The sequence below is a fragment of the Ixodes scapularis genome, unplaced genomic scaffold (assembly GCF_016920785.2).
Source record: "Ixodes scapularis isolate PalLabHiFi unplaced genomic scaffold, ASM1692078v2 PGA_scaffold7__128_contigs__length_106722199, whole genome shotgun sequence".
NCBI classification, from domain to species: domain Eukaryota; kingdom Metazoa; phylum Arthropoda; class Arachnida; order Ixodida; family Ixodidae; genus Ixodes; species Ixodes scapularis.
The window spans coordinates 58,078,066-58,098,126 of record NW_024609882.1 but is presented as its reverse complement, the minus strand read 5'-3'; the positions used below and the strand labels follow the sequence as shown (position 1 = coordinate 58,098,126).

The window sequence follows — 20,061 nt, the reverse complement described above, 5'->3', positions numbered from 1 at the left end:
TGCCTCGGACAATGTCTTCACACTGTCTTCTGTATGGTGCATTGGCACTGTCACCGCGACCTCAGGGTGCGCCCAACACGAGCAAGCCCCATCCCGTTAACCCCATCTGGTGCCTTGAGACTTCTTCGAATTGGACGTCATGTGTAAGACAGGCGATTTAAGCAATAAGTTTTTCAATTCGCGAAAGAACTGTATAAATCTGCTTTAAACAAACGTTAACTATTTCTACACAAATGTGATATAAGGCTTTAGAGATAAAGGTCGCTCCCAATTTTTTTCATTTATATGTTCTCAATGTTGAAGCACTATAGACTCGGATTAGTTAAATTCGAGGCCACAAGATTAACGTATGAAAAGGATTATAGATAACGCATATGCGAGACGGCACGGCCTCATCGAAAGGTATTAAGGCATATTCGTCCTGTAGCTTCTGCAGTTTACAAATGTCGTGTAGAGTCTTTCAAATGCAATAAATTTTGTACTTTTACAAGAAAAGAATACCAAATTTCGCTCGCTAACGACATGTCCAATGCACATATGTTTGATCTTTGATTCTGCATGATGGGCGTCAAAAACGCGCTGCAGAAGGGGCATAATGCTGGCTACTGTACGAATTGAAACGATGAGTAAAGAAGAGACAGGACAGAAAAAACCGCTGTTGTATGCAGAATGCGTATCACTAGCCGAATTTCATAAAAACAATATGTCAGGAAGAACCGGTACAAGAACTGTCCATTTCGATTTCCCCGATAAATTTAAAAGGGTCATGAAACGCTTTTCCAACTTTTTCCTGCTTAGCTTTCCTCCTCAACTCATAAATCGCGCATTCCACCAAACAGTTAAAGAAGACGAAAAGGGGGTGTCCCCTCTTGCTCGCACTCTCGTTTGTGCAATCCCGGACACATCCATTCTCCCCCTAGAAGATTAGCCCGTCGCTCAAAATTCAGACAAAAGTTGCTTTCCCCACCCCGTTAATTCCGAAGCTGACAGTGCTGTTGAAGCTACGTGCTCGTTGGGCCAGCCACACTTGCCACGTGAGCGTGGCAAATGTGGTTGCAGAGAATGAAGTCAGGTGATGGAAGGGAGGCGGCTGATTGATCCGGCAAGCGCGTAGCTTGCACCACATTGTCAGCTTAGGGGTGAAGGGAATAAGTGAGGTCCGGTTGCGTGTGACGTCAGTTTGGACCCGATGACACGCTTTTGGGGCCGCGGATGTATCACAGTGAAAAGGCAGAGAGGTTGCGAAGGGGAGGAGGTACAAAATAGTCCGCTCTGTTTTCAAATTTTCGCACTGAAAGTCAGGCTTTTGACTTTCTACCTTTTTTCTTTTGGTCCACTGAACGATGTGCTATTAGTAAAATCCCAATCTAAAATGATTTATCCCAACCCAAAAATCGTTTCATGGGCCCTTTAAAGGGGTCATGAAACGCTTTTCCAACTTTTTCCTGTTTCGCTTTCCTCCTCAACTCATAAATCGCGCATTCCACCAAACAGTTCAAGAAGACGAAAAGAAGCGAGGCCCCTCTCGCTCGGAGAGAGCCATTGTCCCCCTAGAAGATTAGCCCGTCGCTCAAAATTCGGACAAAAGTTTCCTTCCCTATCCCGTTCACCCCTAAGCTGACAGTGCTGTGGAAGCTACGTGCTCCTTGGGCTAGCCGCACTTTTGCCACGTGAGCGTGGCAAATGTGGCTGCAGAGAATGAGGTCAGGTGATGAAACGGAGGCGACTGATTGGTCCGGCAAGCGCGTAGCTTCCACCACTATATCAGCTTAGGGGTGAAGGGACTAAATGAGGTCCGGTTTGTGACGTCAGTTTGGACCCGACGATGCACTTTTGGGACCGCGGATGTATTACAGTGAAAACGCAGAAAGGTTACGAAGGGGAGGAGGTACAAAATAGTCCGCTGTGTTTTCAAATTTTCGCACTGAAAGTCAGGCTTTTGACTTCCTACCTTTTTTCTTTTGGCCCACTGAACGATGTGCTATTCGTAAAATCCCAATCTAAAATGATTTATCCCAACCCAAAATCCGTTTCATGGGCCCTTTAAGCTCTCTGCGTCGATAGAAGGCTGCCGCAAAGGAAGGCACAGTCTCGTGGCGTGGCCACCCCAACCGTATGCTCTTTTTTTTTAAAATAAACACCGATTAATACCACTTTTTTTTCTTCTGCACCTTACAATAGTCACTGAAAAACACCGTATCCGCGTGAAAAGTTAAACCCCAACAAAACACCCCGAACTCGAAAAAAAAAAAAAAAAAGTAATCTCCGAGTACACTGAACTTCTGGGAAGCGACTAGATTATAGGTTTAGACGGTAATTTTTTTTTATTGACTCTATACTTGAGCCTTTACTTTATTAACGGTGATTTTTTTATTGTCTTTATACTTGAGCCTTTACTTCATTACTGTGTTATAGTGAAATGCCTATCATACGTATATGCCAGTAGGTTTCACTTTCGCAACTGCGGAATGCTAGCGTTTTGATAATTTATTTATTCGTGTTATTTTATTTCATAATTACTCACAATAATATGCGATCAGTGTTTGAACCCATAGGCGATGAATAGTTTGAGGTCCAGCAACTAAATATATTTTTGAATGCGTCAGGCAAGATGTACAATATAAAATAAAACAAAATATTTCAACATTCCAACATAGGAGATGACTCTAAATTTTACTAATCATAAACCCGATAAAACAAATTTTTTTTATCTTAAACTTAATCTCGCGACTAAAAAAAAACACATTATTTTGGCGATACCATAAAGTTAGTTTTCAATTTTACGGTGCTCCGTATATTATTAGTAGTTAAGGCACCCTTGAAATGGAATTAATTTTTGTCCATACGTATTGCGACATAAAGGTAAATTTAACAAATTGCTTGTTGCTGCCCTCGTATGCCGTGTCGGATATTTAAGCAAGCTTAGGAGAAGTGGGTAGTTGGATTAAAATAATGTGAAAACGGTGTGGGCCATTTTCACGTTGTACACAGAAGTACGAGATCGCACGCAAACTGATTTTAAAAAGTCTGCTCGCGTCAGTAGTTCTTGGTGTGTAAAAGTTCTTGGAGTACGTTTCTGTAAGCAAGTTATTGGTTCTAGGTATGTGGTATATGAATCAGACCGGAACTCCATAGAATAACCCCATTGATTGCGTACAAATGCAAATTAAAGCGGGCGCAATACAAATGAATAAACGTGATCCCGTACCCCAAGCAATGTATGACACCCATAATCAATATTTGAACATATATTTTTAATTTAATTTATGCCACTGCACATCAGATCAAAACGAGATACCGAAATATTTGTAAATGGAAACATGCTCCAACTGCGTATTATCTAAGTTTATAATTAACCCGTCATATTCTGCTTCTTTATTACGGTAGTGGAAGACGGTCCACTTTGTTTTCTTAATGTTATGAATAAATGGATTATTGGTGAACCAAAGTAGGAACCCTGGTCGGTTCCACGCATATTTTTTCTTGCAGTTCGCCCAATGTTGTTTCCACAAGAAGTAAAGCCGAGCCGTCAGCATCTATTAACGCTACAGAGCGTTCTAAAATTCACAGAAAATAGTTTGCATATAGAGAAAAAAGGATGGGTCCCAGATCTGAGCCATAGTCCGAGCACTGAGCCTTGCTGTGGCATTTGAGTTGGGCCTGGTTGTGTTGTATTGCAGCTTCAACCTTGGTCCTGCCCACATAATTAGCTTCGCAAGCGACTACTACCTGCGAAAGAGCACACATGCTCAAGTCCGCAATCAGTTCCATTGGCTGGAGGCAGATTTGCAGGTACGTTCCATCCCTTACATTCACTGTTCTGCCGCTGAGTGCTTCTATTAACAAAATACGTTACTACTGTCGGGGACGGGACAAAACCCATTGGATGCCCCGCCTCGAAGGCGAGATTAATGCCTTCAATCTCGCTTAGTAGCATCCGCAGAAAAAGCACGGCGGAAAGCATTAACGTGGACTTGAGGCAGAGCATCTATACTAGGCCGTTAACATGCCACCAACACCGACTATAGGAAAATACGTCTCATTGCGAGAAATATCAAACGACCTTTGTGCCGACAGGATTTACTTACTTGGAACTGCTGGAGGCAGCGTTATCCCATTTCATTTGGTAGGGGCAGCTTGTCCCATCCCTCGTAGAGTGCTTTTCAAGCGCCAGCCGGGACAGCCGTCTCCTCTGTCTCGCCAAACAGGTAGTATCAGAGCGCTGCAGCGGTAACCTGCAGCCTCGGTGCCTCGCCATTCTGAGACAGCGTGCATTCTCTCGGACTCTAAAGAAAAAAATAATGTGTCATGTGATGTTCATCATCATCCTTTACATGATTGCCTATCGTTTATTGTTATATTTTACACTACAATTATAGAAGCAAACTTTTTTTTTCATCCATAATTTACCGAATTCTTTGTGTAGACGCGTTGAAGCTAAGTCAGTTGGGTCCTACTTGTGGATACAGCTCTATAGAACTGCATAGGGTGTTCTCCGGCGCTATTATGGCATTCACAATTTATAAATAAACCAATGCGCTGAGTGCAATTAGGTTTTTCTTAAAGGTACGTTTACATGGAGAATTTTTCTAACTAAATATTGTGAGTGTAGGTCTTAGGTGAACGTTTTAAGCAAGACAATATTCGGTTTTTTTAATGCAAGGAAAACCGTAAAAAGAATCTAGTTAACGCTGCTAAAAATGGCAAAAACAAAAGTCAAAGACGTGAAAAATCACACGAAAGAATATCCAGCAGATCCGTGCTTGTGTGGTGCGATCCGTGAGTTGTAGCATCTACCAGAATGTATTTTTTTAACCATTTTGCTCCTGTACATAAAAAAATATAAATGGGATGGGGCTATAAATGTTTGTTTTCTAAAATCTACACTTATGCAATTTCAGTATGATAAGTGGACCACGTAAATGCATATTGTAAAAAGTTCCAATGCACTCCATTCATTGGTTTATTTATACGAATATATTTAATGACGCCTAAATATCGCTGGAGAACACCCCGTATATCTAGAATCCTCTATATATGTTCAGCCGGTTCTATCCAAAGGCATCCTTTCGTAGGTTATATTGATTGGCTTTCTAAGTGCTCCATATGGAGATACGCACGGACAATGCTTGGAGCGGAGTGAATTAGCGCATCAAATGAAGTACGGGGACCGCTGTCCCTCAGTCAGTGCGGCTTTCCTATACTATAGGGAGTATTCACTGGCGGCCATAGCTGTGTGCGCGAATGCTGAGTGCGTGCAAATGGCGAGCTTCCACAGTTGTTTCGCAACGTGGATTCCGCACCATCAAGGGTGCCGGTTTTAGCAGCCTATTGATGTGAGCTCGTTCTGAGCATGCGCTCTAAACAGCACCCACAAATATGGCGTCCAGTGAATACTCCCTATATGAGAAGTATTTTTCTCCTTGTAGATTTGAAGGAAAAAAAGCAAAAGGGTGGTCCAGGGTTGGGTTACATGGGTGCTGTCCAGGGTTGGATAGTATCGCGATAAAAATGTATTGCGATAGTATTTCAGAAATACATTTCGTATCTGTATTTCTGTATCGCGATACATTTTTTCACCAGTATCTGTAATCCTGTATCGAAATACATTTTTAATGTTTCTTTGTATCGCGATACAATAAGGATGAAATGTATTTCGTTACATTTCCTGAAAAATGACCCCCCCCCCCCCCCCCCCAATTTGAAAAAAAAAAAAAAAAACTAAAAACAGCCCAAACACATATAATTTTTATTTTTTGTTTCCGAGGGCATTAGAGTCAAGGAGATGCTGGGGCATTGTTACTATGCTGACCAAAGTTCCTTGCGATTCTCGAAACGTTTTTTCTATGCGTGCTCTTCTGTCGTCTCAGAAGTGTTGCGTAGTCGGGGACTCGAACCAGGTGGCGTGCTAGGAGTAGAGTCAGAGCACCTTCTGCCGCAGGTCCTTAAGTAGGGATTTCTTCAGTCATTGCTTCCTGGCATCCAGTGACCGCTGCTAACCGTCTGTCTTGCCTTAGCGGACACAGTGCACCTAGCCGGGAAAGCTGAGTGACAGCCCGTTGCTGCAGGAGCTTGGCTGTGGTTGGCTTGAAATAGTAGGATGACTCACGCTGTGAAGTTCAACACCTATTCGAATGCGTCTGCGACTGCGCCCGTAATATTGCACGGCTCAAGGGTATGTAATCAGCCGACGTGAACGTGACCCGCTGCTCAGGTGATGATGTAGGCCAAAGATAATCAAGCGGAGAATTTTAGATTGTAGCTATTGTGACCGACCCGATACCCTTCAGTAATAAAAAAAAAAAAGCTATCTGAGAGTTCGTAACAATTTAAATACAACCTACTGCGGTTTAAGGGTGAAGGGGAATTTTATGCAGAATAGTTCTCTGTCTCTAAATACCGCGTCAGATGCATCCTGCCCTGCCACATGCAAGTTTTCCTTTTTAAGAACTTACAGTCGCGGAAACAGAGTAGTTCGAGCATACACACGCAATACTATTAAATATTTGTAGAATGTTGTTGCGTTGAAATAACGCCCGAGCGCGTTACAAAGAATCGCCAGTCGTAACTGCATGCCCCTAGGTGCACTTCACTAAAAATCTACGAGGTAGCTAGAATCCTCGTATAAATTATTGTTTGGTGCCTCACTGCTCTTCGTGATGTTGCAGTTGCCTAAAATATAGCGTTGGCCACAGCTTTGGAATAAAGCATGTCTTGGTTCGTGTCGTTCATTGCCGCTTGGTAGGTTGTAAACTCATAGATTTAATTTTTTAAGCAACGCGGCAAATACTCGAGTAAAGACTGACTGTCTCACAATCAATGCGTTCCGTTCCTTTTCATGCAGGAGGCAAATCTTCCTGAGAACCGCAACATGAGACCGTGGATTATCACCATAAGCCATCATCCAATGTATTGCAGTAACAAAGGAGAGAGGGACTGCAATTTAATCGACAGTTTGGTACGCTAACACCTACACTCTTAAGAAGTTACTGGAGGGCGAAAAAAATAAAGTTCAAGGGCCATCCTTGTAATTAACATTTGGTCCCTATTATTAACCAGTATTCTATTTTAGAGACCTGTTAGGCTGCTTGGGTTGTCAAGTAAAGTGAATGCAGAATGTCATCAGTGAAGCGAGGAGCGGATGCCTAAGATTCGCTTTGTTGAACACGTCTTGCAGGTCCGCACGGGCCTAGGAAGCAAAAAGAAGTACGCCTTGGAGAAATTGTTTCGCAAGTACGGCGTGGATCTCCAGTTCACGGGTCACCAGCACTCATATGAACGCACATGGCCCATCTTTAACTACACGGTTCGGAATGTCCAGTATTCACGGCGCAAGGGAACATTTTATTGAAAGCTTGTAAGGACATCTGTCCAAGGATGAACAGATATTAGAGACAATATCTGCAGCTGCCATTTATTGTTTACTACTTTGGCCTAATACGTTAAACCCCAATCAATTATTCACGACATATAGCCCCCATACATGAAGTTGTCTAACTAGAGACTTCAGATTATGTTTTGGAACCATCTATAGTGAAAACAGCTCAGAATTCATGGAGTTGTAAAATTAGCTCTTAGAAGGCCATTCTCGTAGTAATCTACTCCGAAAGCGTTCTTTCTCCGATAGAACCCACAAAGCCGCGATTCGTTCACATCGAAAGTTTTACATTTTACTCCCGGTGTGACTCTACGCCAAGAATAAGAAACCAGACGTCACATGACGCGTTTGACGCAGCCGTCTAACCCTTGGGGCCTGAGTGCTGAGTACTCAGTCAATTGGAACAAAAACATGAAATAGTAGTTTGAGTGTCTGACGCAGATTTTGGTGTTCAATCAGTGAACCACCAACTGAACACGAGTCCTTGCCAGACATTGATGCAGCACTCATGACAAATCTGTGTCCCACTCTCGATCGAAGACGGTGACATGAATATTCCAGTTCACGGGCCTTATGTTAAATAAACACGGAGCTCTAAGCAAGCCGTAGAAGGTGCCCTATGGTTCGATCTCCTGGTAAATACACAGCGTAAAACATCTTGAAAGCTATTGCAGCTTCCGCAGTGCTGTAACTCAACCATACGCGCTCTCGTGCCAGGGAGATGCCAAACGAAGCTACGCGCTCACGCACAAACTTCTGGCAGCGTTCGAGTGCTTCGCAACTTAGAGTTATTATAATGTACGCTAGAGGTTCGACTGGCCCTAGTGTCTATGCGACTTCCGTTACGCAAATTGCAGCAGAGAGTAACCAGTCTAATTTTGCGGTGGTCCTGTGCATTCCTATGGGAAAACGCGCGTGCATTTTGTCTCTTCGCCGGAAAATAACACGGAGCACTTTGGTTATTTGGGTCGTACCGGACAGTATGTACCTTACTTAACATTGTAAGAGTGTAATTGGTTTAGTTAGCGCATTTTTCTTCATCAGTGATCCATGTTTCACTTCACTGCATTTCAGTCCCAAACTTGTGTTCCGCAGCAGGTGTGTAAAAACAAGCAACGATTCAAAGCAAAATTACAATCGAAACGAATATAGAGTGTGTTGAAGGCTTGCCAGCATTCCGGTGACTCTTACATATTGATAATATGCCAGTCCTGTCGCTATAGGAAAACGACCTCGTCGTGCATGAGCAGATAAAAACATTCAAAACGTAAAGAATAAAGTACGTGGGCTGGGAAAGGTGTCTCTTCGTATTGTTTTCTCTACAGGGCAGCTTTTATCGGGCCCTTGTTCTCAAACATTTTGAACGTGCGGGTGATATTTTGAACTTAGAACAAGCATCTTCGCACAGAGCAGAAAAAATAAAGCAGTACTTACTTATTTAAAATCGAAATATATTACGTGGCCTTCAATTTATTTTGATCGTACATGCACAGGTAGCGGCTGATCCAGTGTTACAGCGTAGTTCTTGCCGTCTCCCTTAATTTCCAGATGTCCTTTGTTTGTTTGGAACCTATATTGCCCATGCTGAAAAGCGCCGACGTGTGTTCGCGCTAACAGTGTCCGACAGCGCACAGAAATACACCTACGAAGCCGTTTTAGCACCGTCTTTAATGCGATGAATTTGAAAGAAAAACGCCGTAACTGACCAATTATTGCGTCGGCCTGACTGCGAACTGTTCCAAGCTACCTAGTACGTTTGAATTATTCGAGATATGTGCTCTTATGATCGAGTGCAGGGAGAAAATGCACTCAGTTTTTCCCATAGAAATGCATTACCGGAAGTGAATTTCGGACTGGTTGCTGTCTGCTTTAATTTCCGTCAGCACACTAGCGCCACTTGAACCTCTAGCGTACATTATAATAACTCTATGCTTCGGAAAGTACACCAGCCTTGAGTGCGTTGACTAAACAAAGTCGACACCAAGTACAGCTTCTAGCTAGCCTAACGGTAAACAAGTATAAAAGATTAATAAACGTAAATTACGCCCTGTATCTGCGAAAGTTGGTTAGTTTATTGCACAAGATGCAAGGCGCTTCAAATTAACCGGCCAGTGGCGTTCCGGTGCGAGAGGCAAAAAAGTTTGTTAACCTGTTAAAAAGAAGAATGAAATCGACTTCTACGCCTCGTAATCTGGAACTTTGGAATGAGAGCTCACGTGGATAGCTCTGATTAGAATAATTAGCGGGTAGACACCTTTGTCTTCATTCAGTTTGACCGCCTTCAAACGCCGTCCGGCATTTGGTGTTTAATTCGAACAGTGACTGGGCGTAAAGGCAGCTAGTTTTGCCTTTAACATCTAATCATACAAATCTCGGAGTTCGGGGCTCTGCCTCCAACGCGAGCTCTAATCTCTTTTTCTCCGTGAGTGTCTATCCGTATAGCTTTGCATGCCAAAGTCACCGATACAGAACCATACCCCTTTTGACTAGCACCAAACTGAATGAGTTTGTAATGACCGCTGACTGTACACTTTCTACAGAAAGCAATGTTTAGTTCAACGCGTATTCGAAAGCAAAGGCCACGTAGGATCATTTGTTTATTGCCTGAAATAGATCAGAGCCACATTTAGCCTTTTGGCTGTTACCTTAACTACGCAGGTGTACGACAACGACTGTTTGGAATGGTACCACAATCCCGAGGCGCCAGTGCACATTGTGTCCGGTGCCGCAGTAAGTGTTCTTCACAGTTTTACTCGCGAACGATATTTCCTAAACTGAGCTGTACGAGAGTACGCGCTCTACTCAAGGTGTTACAATCAAGTGCCCATATTTTGTTGTTTGGTAGAGAAAGACCAGATATTATTACGGAGTGTTCGCTAAAAGATAAACTACTTTTGATTACTTACAGAGATGGTACAAACTTAAAGTGTAACATACTAAATAAGCACCGTAAAGTTTGTGTTAAGAAACTCTATTATATATGTATATATATATATACATATATATACGGCAGAAAATGCACTTGAGACGGTTGTTGGTGTTTCTAAAATATACTATTCGTAAAGTACGTCGACGTGTCGGCCTGAGACGAACCTTTTTCGAGTCTTTGTCGAAAAGTCTCGAAAAAGTCCATCTCATGCCGAAACGTCGACGAACTTTACGAATGATATGTTTTAAAAATGTCCAACAACTGTCTCGAGTGCGTTTTCTGACGATATACTTTTCGTCTTCCTGCGCTACATTTTTTTTCTCTCTCTCTCTCTAACTCTCTCTCCATATATATATATATATATATATTTATATATATCAAGAGGGAGAGAGAGATATATATTAAAAAAATAAACATCGAATTTGTCGCGTTGATATTGTGAAAGTATCAATAAATTCAACAATCAAAACTAATCCCTGAAACCAAAAAAGGAGAAACAGGACATGGAAAGAGAAACAAACACGCACACAATCTGTTTTGAATGTGTTTTCTTTACAGTTGATAGATCAGCGGTAGATGAAGTTTTGTCAAACGGAAGATAATTCTTATTTTCAGTTAAACCACGATCTTACGAATTTTTTAATTGTCTTTGGTATCGTACAGGGAAACGATGAGAAGCTGAAAAAATTCCCTTCGTACCAGCCTCCATGGAGTGCCGTAAGGATGGCGGAATACGGATTCTGCAAGCTCAGGCTGTTGAACCGAACGCACCTAAACCTGGAGTACATCACAACATCTCAGGTGTGTCTAGATAATGTACAGCCACCATAAAGTTAGACTCTTCGTTGTCAACAAAGGGTATTGCCATTTTAAATCCGACCAGATCCAGACAAGAAGGGATGCCGCACTATGTCCATGATCGCATAATTTATTTTGACGTTTGTATTTTTGGTGACATTCACCAATACGTCTGCTGTAATTTTCGTCAAATTATAATTTTGTTTTAAGTAATAGAATATCGTCTTGTTTGAATATATTGAAAGGTTTTTTGAACGCAAGAATAGTCGAAGGGCAAAAAAGAGGAAACACGACAAACACGGACGGTGTACAACTCACAACAACTTTACTTACACCACTTCAGCGAGGTCTTCCCAACTCGGCTTCTCCGAGGGCTAGACAGCTCCCCTGTCTCCAACATATTTCTCCAGCACCCTCTCCAGGAATCTCTCTTCCTCTCTCTCAAGTGCAGTGATTTTTTGCTTATGTCGTCATCGCAACTTCTCGGAATTAAAACTTCTTCAATTATCTCTCGGTTCAGCCTCTCACTGCGTTTTGACAGCTACCGTGCTTTCAAAGATTATCTGACACTTCCCTCAGTAATTGACGTGCGCTTTTAAAGGCGGCACCCTGGTGGTCGTTAGTGTGTATTTATGTTCGTTTCAAAGTTCCTTTAGGCATCGCCCTGTTTGTTCTTTATATGTTTTTTTCCACATGAAAGTGGGGTGGAATATACTGCATTATCCTCACATTTCACAAATTTTATCGTGTGGTTTCGCTGACATTGTTGATCTAGGCTTGGTTTTCCGTACACTTTTGGAACTAATTTTGTTGGCTTATTTTTGCATGAGAACACTATCTTGCAGTGCACTGCCAAATGTTTGTTGATAATATAAGAGAATCCGTTAGTGCAAAGAATTGTGATGTACTTTTGAGTATCTCGTTTTTTTTCTTTTGTTTCGATGTAATTTGTCACGATGCCAACATTTTCACTTTGCCCGAGGGGTACCCTGCGCACATAAGGTGTTGAACTTGGTTTTTAATCTATATGAAGCTGTGTGAATATAGAACTTTTTATGGGGGTTGAAGGTCTGGCTGAATTTATGATCCCATGTTTGACCGATTCCGAATGTGAACTTTGCAAGGGGTGTAACAGCTTGTTTGTTTTTTGTTCGTAAATCCAACTCGTCTCCCTGTTTTTATTCATAATTTAAGATCTAAGAACTGAAGTCCTTTTTCAACTTCTGCGTCTTCCGCGAAGTTCAAGCCGAGCGAGTGCCTTTGCAAACACGCTGTTATGTTTTGACTTTTAATTTCCTCAGTATGCACAAAGCGAAAGATGTGCAGGTCTCCGTAGTTGATTCAGCGAAGTAACTTAGTTTTTACCTGTACGTCCTCGCTTAACGCCGGAGGCAAAGAAGAACCGACGCAAACACATTTTTTTTTTTATTGTAGATGCTGTTTTGAAACTCAACGAGTAGCGAGCGCTAGTAGAATTAGAAAAACTGAACAAAAAAGTTTTAGGCTTAGCTCCCTTGATTTTGAAGTTTCATAATGCTTTGTTTCATTACCGCTGATTCAAAGTTTTTCAAGGTAGAGGTTTTCGATGTCTAGAAAAAACACTGACATCTCTCTTTTGTTTAGTGACTATAAGATTGTAACACATTCCTCGGAACTCCAAATTATTAAGGCTGGCCTACAGTTAAGGTGTTTTGCTGTTTGTGTAGAAATTTGCCTTGTGTTCAACAAAGCATTGTACAATTTCACAATAAAGCGGACCTAAGCCTGAAGGCTTGTCTTCATATTTTAAGACTTTACTTGAGCTCCCTACGTGTTGACATATAGAAAATCTAGAATGAAAGAAACAGAGGTTTGCATCGGTTCCTCGGTGGCACCGGCGTTAAGTGAAATTTATCTGAGCGCGGTGGATGTGCAGTTAAAGACTAAGTTACTTCGCAGGATTAACTCCGGAAACCTGAACATCTTTCGCTTTGTGGACAACTACCTGGTCATGCATACTCAGGAAATTAGAAGGCAAGACATAACAGCATGCTTTCAAAAGCGCTTCCTCGGCTTGAACTTCACGAAAGGCGCAGGGGGTGAAAAAGAACTCCTAGATATAAAAGCTATAATTAAAAACAGGGAGACGCATTGCATCTAGGAACATAAAACAAACAAGCGGCTATTCTCTTTCAAAAGTTTGGATCTGAAAACGGTAAAACAGGGCGTTATAAATTCGGTCATACCGTCATCCTTTCAAAGGTCCTGCATTCGCACAGCTGCAGATAGACTAAAAAAACAAGTTTAACGCCTCATGCGCATAGGATAGACGACGGACTAAGTGAAAATGGTGGCATAGCGACTAATTACTTCCAGACAAAACTAAAAAAAAACAAAAAACAACGAGAGACTCAAAGCGTGTTTTACAATCCCCAACACTCAAGCATTCACCCATTACATAAAACAACTTTTGGCATTGCACTGTAACAGTCTGTTCACATGCAAAAATAGGCTAGCAAAAATAGTTCCAAAGGTAAACAGAAAACCCAGCCTTAATAAGCGATGTCAGCGAAGCTACAAGCTAAAATTTGTGAAATGTGAGGATAACTCAATTTATCCACTCAAGTTCACGTTCAAGAAAGTAGCTAGGACAAATAGGACGCTGGTTAAATGAACGGCTAAACGAACATAAATACAAACTGACCATCACCGGGTGGTGTCATCTAATCTTAAAGAGCACGGTAGGAGTCAAAAGGCACAGTGAAATATTGAATTAGGGAATAATTGAAGCCTTTCTCATTCAGAGAAGTGGCGACGACAAATTGATCCAGAATGCCATGCACTGAGAGGCGAGGAAGAGAGATTCCTGGAGGCGGAACTGGAGAAATATGGCGGAGAGAGGGGAGCGGTTTAGTCCTCGGGGAATACGTGTTGGAAAACCTCGCCGAAGTGGTGGAAGTAATGTTGCTGTTTTTAGAACGCCGTCCGTGTCTGTCGTGTTTCTCCTTGTTTGTCTTGTGTCCATATTTAAGTTCAAAAACTTTTCAATACAAATTTGTGTTCTGGAATCTCGAATAAGCAGCCAAATAAGCAGAGGTTATTTGACTTCTAACTCTATTAACGTCCCGTCCTACCATAGCAATAAGTCAAACACCCCCGTTAAAGTTACACCTTACACCTTTATAAATATGAGTATAAAAACACAAGAAAAGCTTGGCAATTAATTTGCCGTAAAGTGTTTGTTTCCTACAGTTTATCTGCTCCCAAGATTTCTGTCGAAATGATAATTTTTTTTGTACCCTTTCCGAAACGTTGCCGCACCACCCACTACGTAAGTGCAGTTCTTGTTTGAGGCTACCCTCTAGCATTGCCTGTACTCTTTTTCTTCCACAAAGAATGAAGGCACGTATCAACTAATTGTGCTTTTTACACCGTACTAAGGCCGCAATTCGCAGGGGAAAAAAATAGTCGGAGCAAAGATACGACAGCATTCTCCGATAACGAGTACTATACCTTGTTTGGATACTTTGATTGACTATAAGGGCCCCATCTTTGCCGAGTTATGCTAAAATAAAGTATAGTTATGACCCAGCTATAACTTACGATTGTATCACACGCACTGCTGTTACGACGTTCTAGAAAACGGGCAAAATCCGCTTACTGGCTGAAAACAAAATATTTTGTGATTCGCATGTTTGTAACTATATTTTGCATGACCATAAGTCCGAGCACAGACGACCTACGAGATGTTACGTCAATCAAGCAATGCTGAAAGTACAACCACCGTCTTTCTGTGCGTACTCACCCTCCGGCTCATTTAATCAGGACCAACTCGCCGCGAAGCAGGCGAGTTTGTTCATGACTTATAAAATTAAAAGCGCCAATAACAAAAACAAGCAAGGCGAACAGGAGTAGCGCTTACTTTCAACTGAACCTTTATTGAAAAACAACTAAAGCAACCAACCACTGATGAAACACACTGAATCACCTAGTGACGTCACCAATCTTCACGCGTCAATGAACCTAATATATTTTTATGCAGAAAAATGGACGGCTTGCTCAAGCAGCCGTCTGCATCGTCTTTGTTTAAAGCACGCGCTTCTACCACCTTCCTTGCTACTTTTTCGCGGGCCACCCCCAAATGATCAGGGTATCTTGAAAGTTGGGGTGGCACAAGCCATCTCTGTAATGAAAAGTAGGTGTTCTCCTGTTGTTCATCGCAATGATAGGTCATGCTCGCGCATCATCTTATTGACACGCCATCCTGTAAGCCAATGTACACACTACCGCATATCACCGATATTCTGTACATCACGCCAATCCTACATTCTACAAATTTGTTGGCATGATTGATGGTTCATCAGCGCGCGTCGTTCCTATTTTTTTAATCCGCTGGCATAATGGTGATACGTGGAGTGTTACAGAAAACACAAGCAACACATCAAATCATTCTGCCATCTTTTTCAAGTTACGCCAAATTTTGTGCAGGTAAGGAACGACCTAACGTTTTTTTTTTTTTTTTTGTCTTTCATAACCTGACCTTCGCCCTTGAATTTTTTTAGCAGCGTCTCAGCAACTCAAATCAAAAGTGACGTTGGATGACCAGCACATCTAATTCGATTAACCTGCATCTTGAAGCTATCACGCATAACATGGTAGCATGGCTTTTGAAGTGCCGCTTGAGAACAAGACGAAGGAATACTCCTTTTTTTTATTTTGAATCTGCCGACTTGTAGGGGAGGATTCTCTTTCTGGAGCGCGGGTTGTAACACCAACATACGCGGTTTCCCGTGAACTGTAGTCTCAAGTCTAGGAGCTGAAGAAACTGGCTTTCAGGGAGTTTGTGAGTGAAGTTTAAGCCTTTCGAACTGCCATGAAACACTTTCAACACACTCGCAACAACCTGGTGCGTCAAAAGATTGCCAGAGCATTGTAATACCACCAAGTAGTCGTCCCCATATCCAACAACCTCACATACTTGTTTCCCTTTCAATCTAATCTGGACATTTCGATAGAACCTAGCTAAGAAAAATTCAAAGAGGACAAGTGCGGCACAAGGTCCGATGCAAATACCTTGTTTTTCCACGTAATAACTGCCTTCGGAAAGAATAAGAGTGGACTGCATGTAAAACTCGAACGTTCCGCAAAACCATCCACTCCTACACCACAATCATTCTAAAAGCCGACAACACCGTTTTCTTCAATGTTCTCAGATTCAGAAACAAACAGGTCCTCGTGGCGCATGGAGTAAAAGATATCCTCTACGTCAAAAGAGAACACCACAACGTCCCCCGTAATATCCCTCTCAAGAGATTCCATTAAGGTCTCTGAAATTTCCCTTTATTAGGAAAGGATCGTTCAGCTTTACAGTTTTCAGGTGTTTTTGCAAAGTAAAGACTGACCACTTTTAGCCATGATCTCTCTCTGTCACAAGAGAACGAGGAGGCGTGCCTGGCTTAGGAGCTTTTGCCGAGAACAAATCGGTGCGCACAGTCTTGCATTGTCTTACACTCTTTTCCGACGTAGACAATTCGAGATCATTCCACAACTTACGAGCAGCAATCTAAAACTTATTTTGAAATTTAAAGGGTCAGTTGATGACAGTTCAATGGCTTAAACTTCTCACACGAAATCCCAGATGACCAGATTCTTCAGTTTCTAGACTTGAAACTGTAGTTCACGGGAAACCACGTCTGCTGAAGTTACAACCCTCGCTCCGAAAAGGGAATCCTTCCCCTCAAATCGGAACATTCGAAATTAATAAAAAGGTGTATTACTTTGTCTTGTCTCCAAGCGGCACTTCAAAAGTAACGCCACCATGTTGTGCGTGACAGGTTCAGCCTTCAGGTTATTCAACATAAAGGTTCTGGCTATCCAACTTCCCTTTTGCTTGGAGGTACAAAACGCTGCAGAAAAAAAAAAGAAAAAGAGAAGCTTAAGGGAAAGAGTCAGGGCATAAAAGAACACCAAAAAACAAGACCGCACGTCATTGCCTACCCGTACAAAGTTTCACATAACCTTAAAGGAGCTGTGCAACAATTTCAGGGCTTTGCATAAATAATTGTGGAAGTTGATGGCTGACACTTCTGCAGTGAACTACAGCAAACAGATTTTGCCTGGATACCCTAGTTTTTATTTTAAAAAAATGAAAAAGATCCAGGTTTTTGCCGCCTCTCAACTCGTGCATCCTCTTCCGGGTCACGTGCACAGTGACGTCACTTGAGTAGGCGCGGAGTTCCGGAAAAGTTCTCTCTTTAGAGCCATCAGCGAGCAGCGAGAACTCATCCGCTCGCGACCGCGTGACCACCCGTCCTTGCCCGTCCGGCGCTGTTCCCTTCCCCCTCCGGCTTCTGGCGGCTCGTGGCCTCCGCGATCTGCTGCCGGCGGCCGCCGGCAGCAGATCGCGGAGGCCACGGGCGGCTGTTCGCGGTTTTGTGGACCTAGGATAGATGGCGCCACTGAAACTCCGTATAATAATAGTTTTGTCGATGATACCAGGGTTTTGACGCATTTATATATAGGCTGGAACGACAAGATTTATAGAAAAGTTATTTTTTATCGAGCAGGAATTCGCACAACTTGCTATCTTTTTTACAACTACCCAAGTGACGTCACGCCGCTTGTTTCTCATGGCCGCCGCTCGTGGCTGCAGGTCGGGAAATATTCCAAGTTTTGCCTCGCTATTACGCGGCGGAATCGCAACATTTCGATGAAAGGAGGTGTGTTTTCTGCCATTTGTGACACAGTGAACAATATCAAAAGCAGAAAATGCCAATTCTTTCAACGTTAAAGCCGTTGCACAGCTCCTTCAAAAAAGGTGGTAAAAATATGTGATATGCCGGTAGTTTTTTCGGCGCCACGCAGGTTGGCGAAATCATGCCTGCGGATCAAAGGAAAAAGAAATGACGCGCGCTTTTTCATCGTTAATCATGCCAAAATACGTGTGGAATGAAGCGTGGGTGTGGAGTTCTGAATACCACTGACATGCGGTAGGGTATACATACATCGGCCAGAGAGGATGGCGACTAAATGAGAGAATGCGCGAGCATGACCTGTCACTGCGATTGACAACACAAGGAGACTTATGCTCCGTTCCACCTTACGAAATACCACTACGGAAGCTACAAGCGGCACGAGCCAGTCCAGAGTTAGTAGCATGTCTCGTGACTTCGCGCTCCAAGCGTCGCTCCGCACAACCGGGGGGACACGTGACATCCTCCAAGCTACGAATTGGCTACGGTGGCTCCTAACGTGCTTTGCGGTTCCATCGTAAGTTGACGAAGATTGCTTGTGCCAAGCCCACTTTCAAGATACCATGATTTCGGGGATTGCCCATGAAAAGATAGCAAGGCTAGTGCTAGAAGCGCATGCTATAAAGGAAGAGGGTACTGAAGGCTGCGTAAGCGAGCCGTAGATTTTTCCGCATCACCAAGATATTGATTTTATTTGACACGTGGTGATGGGTGACATCTTTAAGTGATTCGATATGTTTTAACGGTGGTTGTTTACTTTAGCTGTGTTTTAATAAATGCTCAGTTGAAAGTAAGCGGTCGTCCTACTCGCCTTCCTTGTCGTCCTTGTCAATTGTTATCGCTTTTAATTTTATCTGCGAGTGCGCCATCACTTACGCTTTTGGCCTGCGTCCATCCATCTTGGCAATGAAGCTTGGTTTCGCAGGTAGCCCCATTTTATGCGGAATTCTCGTACCTTTGAGGCGGCCCGCGGCAGCAATCGTTGAACGTGATCGCGAGCTGTAGCGTCCAAGTTTCCCACCGAACTGCGATGCAGCGCTTTTGCCCAATCGTTTCATAGCATGGACCTTCCCAATGTTGCTCTTTTTGGCCACCGACCGCGCTGACTAGCAGACGACCGAGGCGCCTCCCCTTCACTGCCCTGGGGCTCTGCACTTGTTAATCTTCTAGGCTTTGAGCGTGCTAGAACTGCAGGTGAAACGAAGCGTAGTTATTGCTGAGGTACACATGAGCTAAAAAGAAGTCAAACATTTTTTAATCTCATCCAACTTACACCCCAACTGTCAACCAGTGAGTCCCTGAAACCTTTCTTTACACTGCGAGTGACACCAATGACACATATCTTGTATTTTTGGCACCAATTTTATGTGGGACTTTGTTTCAGGCTCCTGAGGTCGTGGACCACTTGACGATTGAGAAGGACGACCCTTACCCATGTTTCTCCAAGTATAGAATGAAGGAAAGTTCTTGAATGGACACCGTCAGCAGGGCTTACACTTAACGAAGTTCAATCACAGTGAAATAGATATATCGATAGTCAACGAGTAAATATAGCCGCATCCTTGGGATGTTTTTGTTTTTTTATAAATAATTCTTCAATTATAGGGCATTTTACAGAATAAAAAAACTTGCATAGGTTCTTTCTCTTTGTTTACTGAATCTTAGATATAAATATTGATAGGAATTGCGAAATAGGATGTTGTTTTGTAGTCTATCCGAAGTTTTTTTTGTCTTTTTTTAAGTTATCTTGCATTGGGGGATTTCTAGCCATTGGGCCTTGATGGGGTGCCACCAGAAAATATGCAGAATGAGTTAATTACACTACTGTTAACGTTACTTACAAAAACTAATCAATTACAAATACAATCACTATTGGTTAAAAAACTTTCAATAATGTACTTGATTACATGAGGGGAAATGTAACCTACAGTTAATTCAAAGTGAATCTGTTACTTTTCTGATTACTTAACATCTTAAAAAGACCGACCTTTCCAGCAGTTGGGAGATTGGCGTTTTGTACTGTTTAATATTGGGTTAGAATCATTGGTCAACAGACTACTGACGTTTTCAATCCTCCACTTTTGGTAGTAAAGCTGTGAAATCAAAGAACACCAGTAGAAACGAAAGGGGAAAACTCTACTTTGTACAAACTTGGAAGCGAGAAATATGTCAGAAATTGGCACAAAAGCGATGTTTTGGGTTTCGGGAGCTCAATCCAGGTCGCA

The 20,061-nt window shown here is 42.5% G+C and overlaps 1 protein-coding gene across 1 annotated transcript in view; it reads left to right on the top strand.

The window, feature by feature from the left end:
- The window catches only part of LOC8034211 (acid phosphatase type 7), a 46,055-nt gene extending 26,594 nt beyond the window's left edge, over window positions 1-19,461 (top strand). The window contains exons 5-10 of the mRNA XM_029995674.2: window positions 3,681-3,792; window positions 6,845-6,958; window positions 7,178-7,306; window positions 10,037-10,108; window positions 10,971-11,108; window positions 19,221-19,461. Of these exons, the coding sequence (XP_029851534.2) occupies window positions 3,681-3,792; window positions 6,845-6,958; window positions 7,178-7,306; window positions 10,037-10,108; window positions 10,971-11,108; window positions 19,221-19,307 (652 nt within the window). The 3' untranslated portion in view covers window positions 19,308-19,461. The remainder of the gene's footprint in view (window positions 1-3,680; window positions 3,793-6,844; window positions 6,959-7,177; window positions 7,307-10,036; window positions 10,109-10,970; window positions 11,109-19,220) is intronic.
- Window positions 19,462-20,061: the final 600 nt, after the last annotated feature.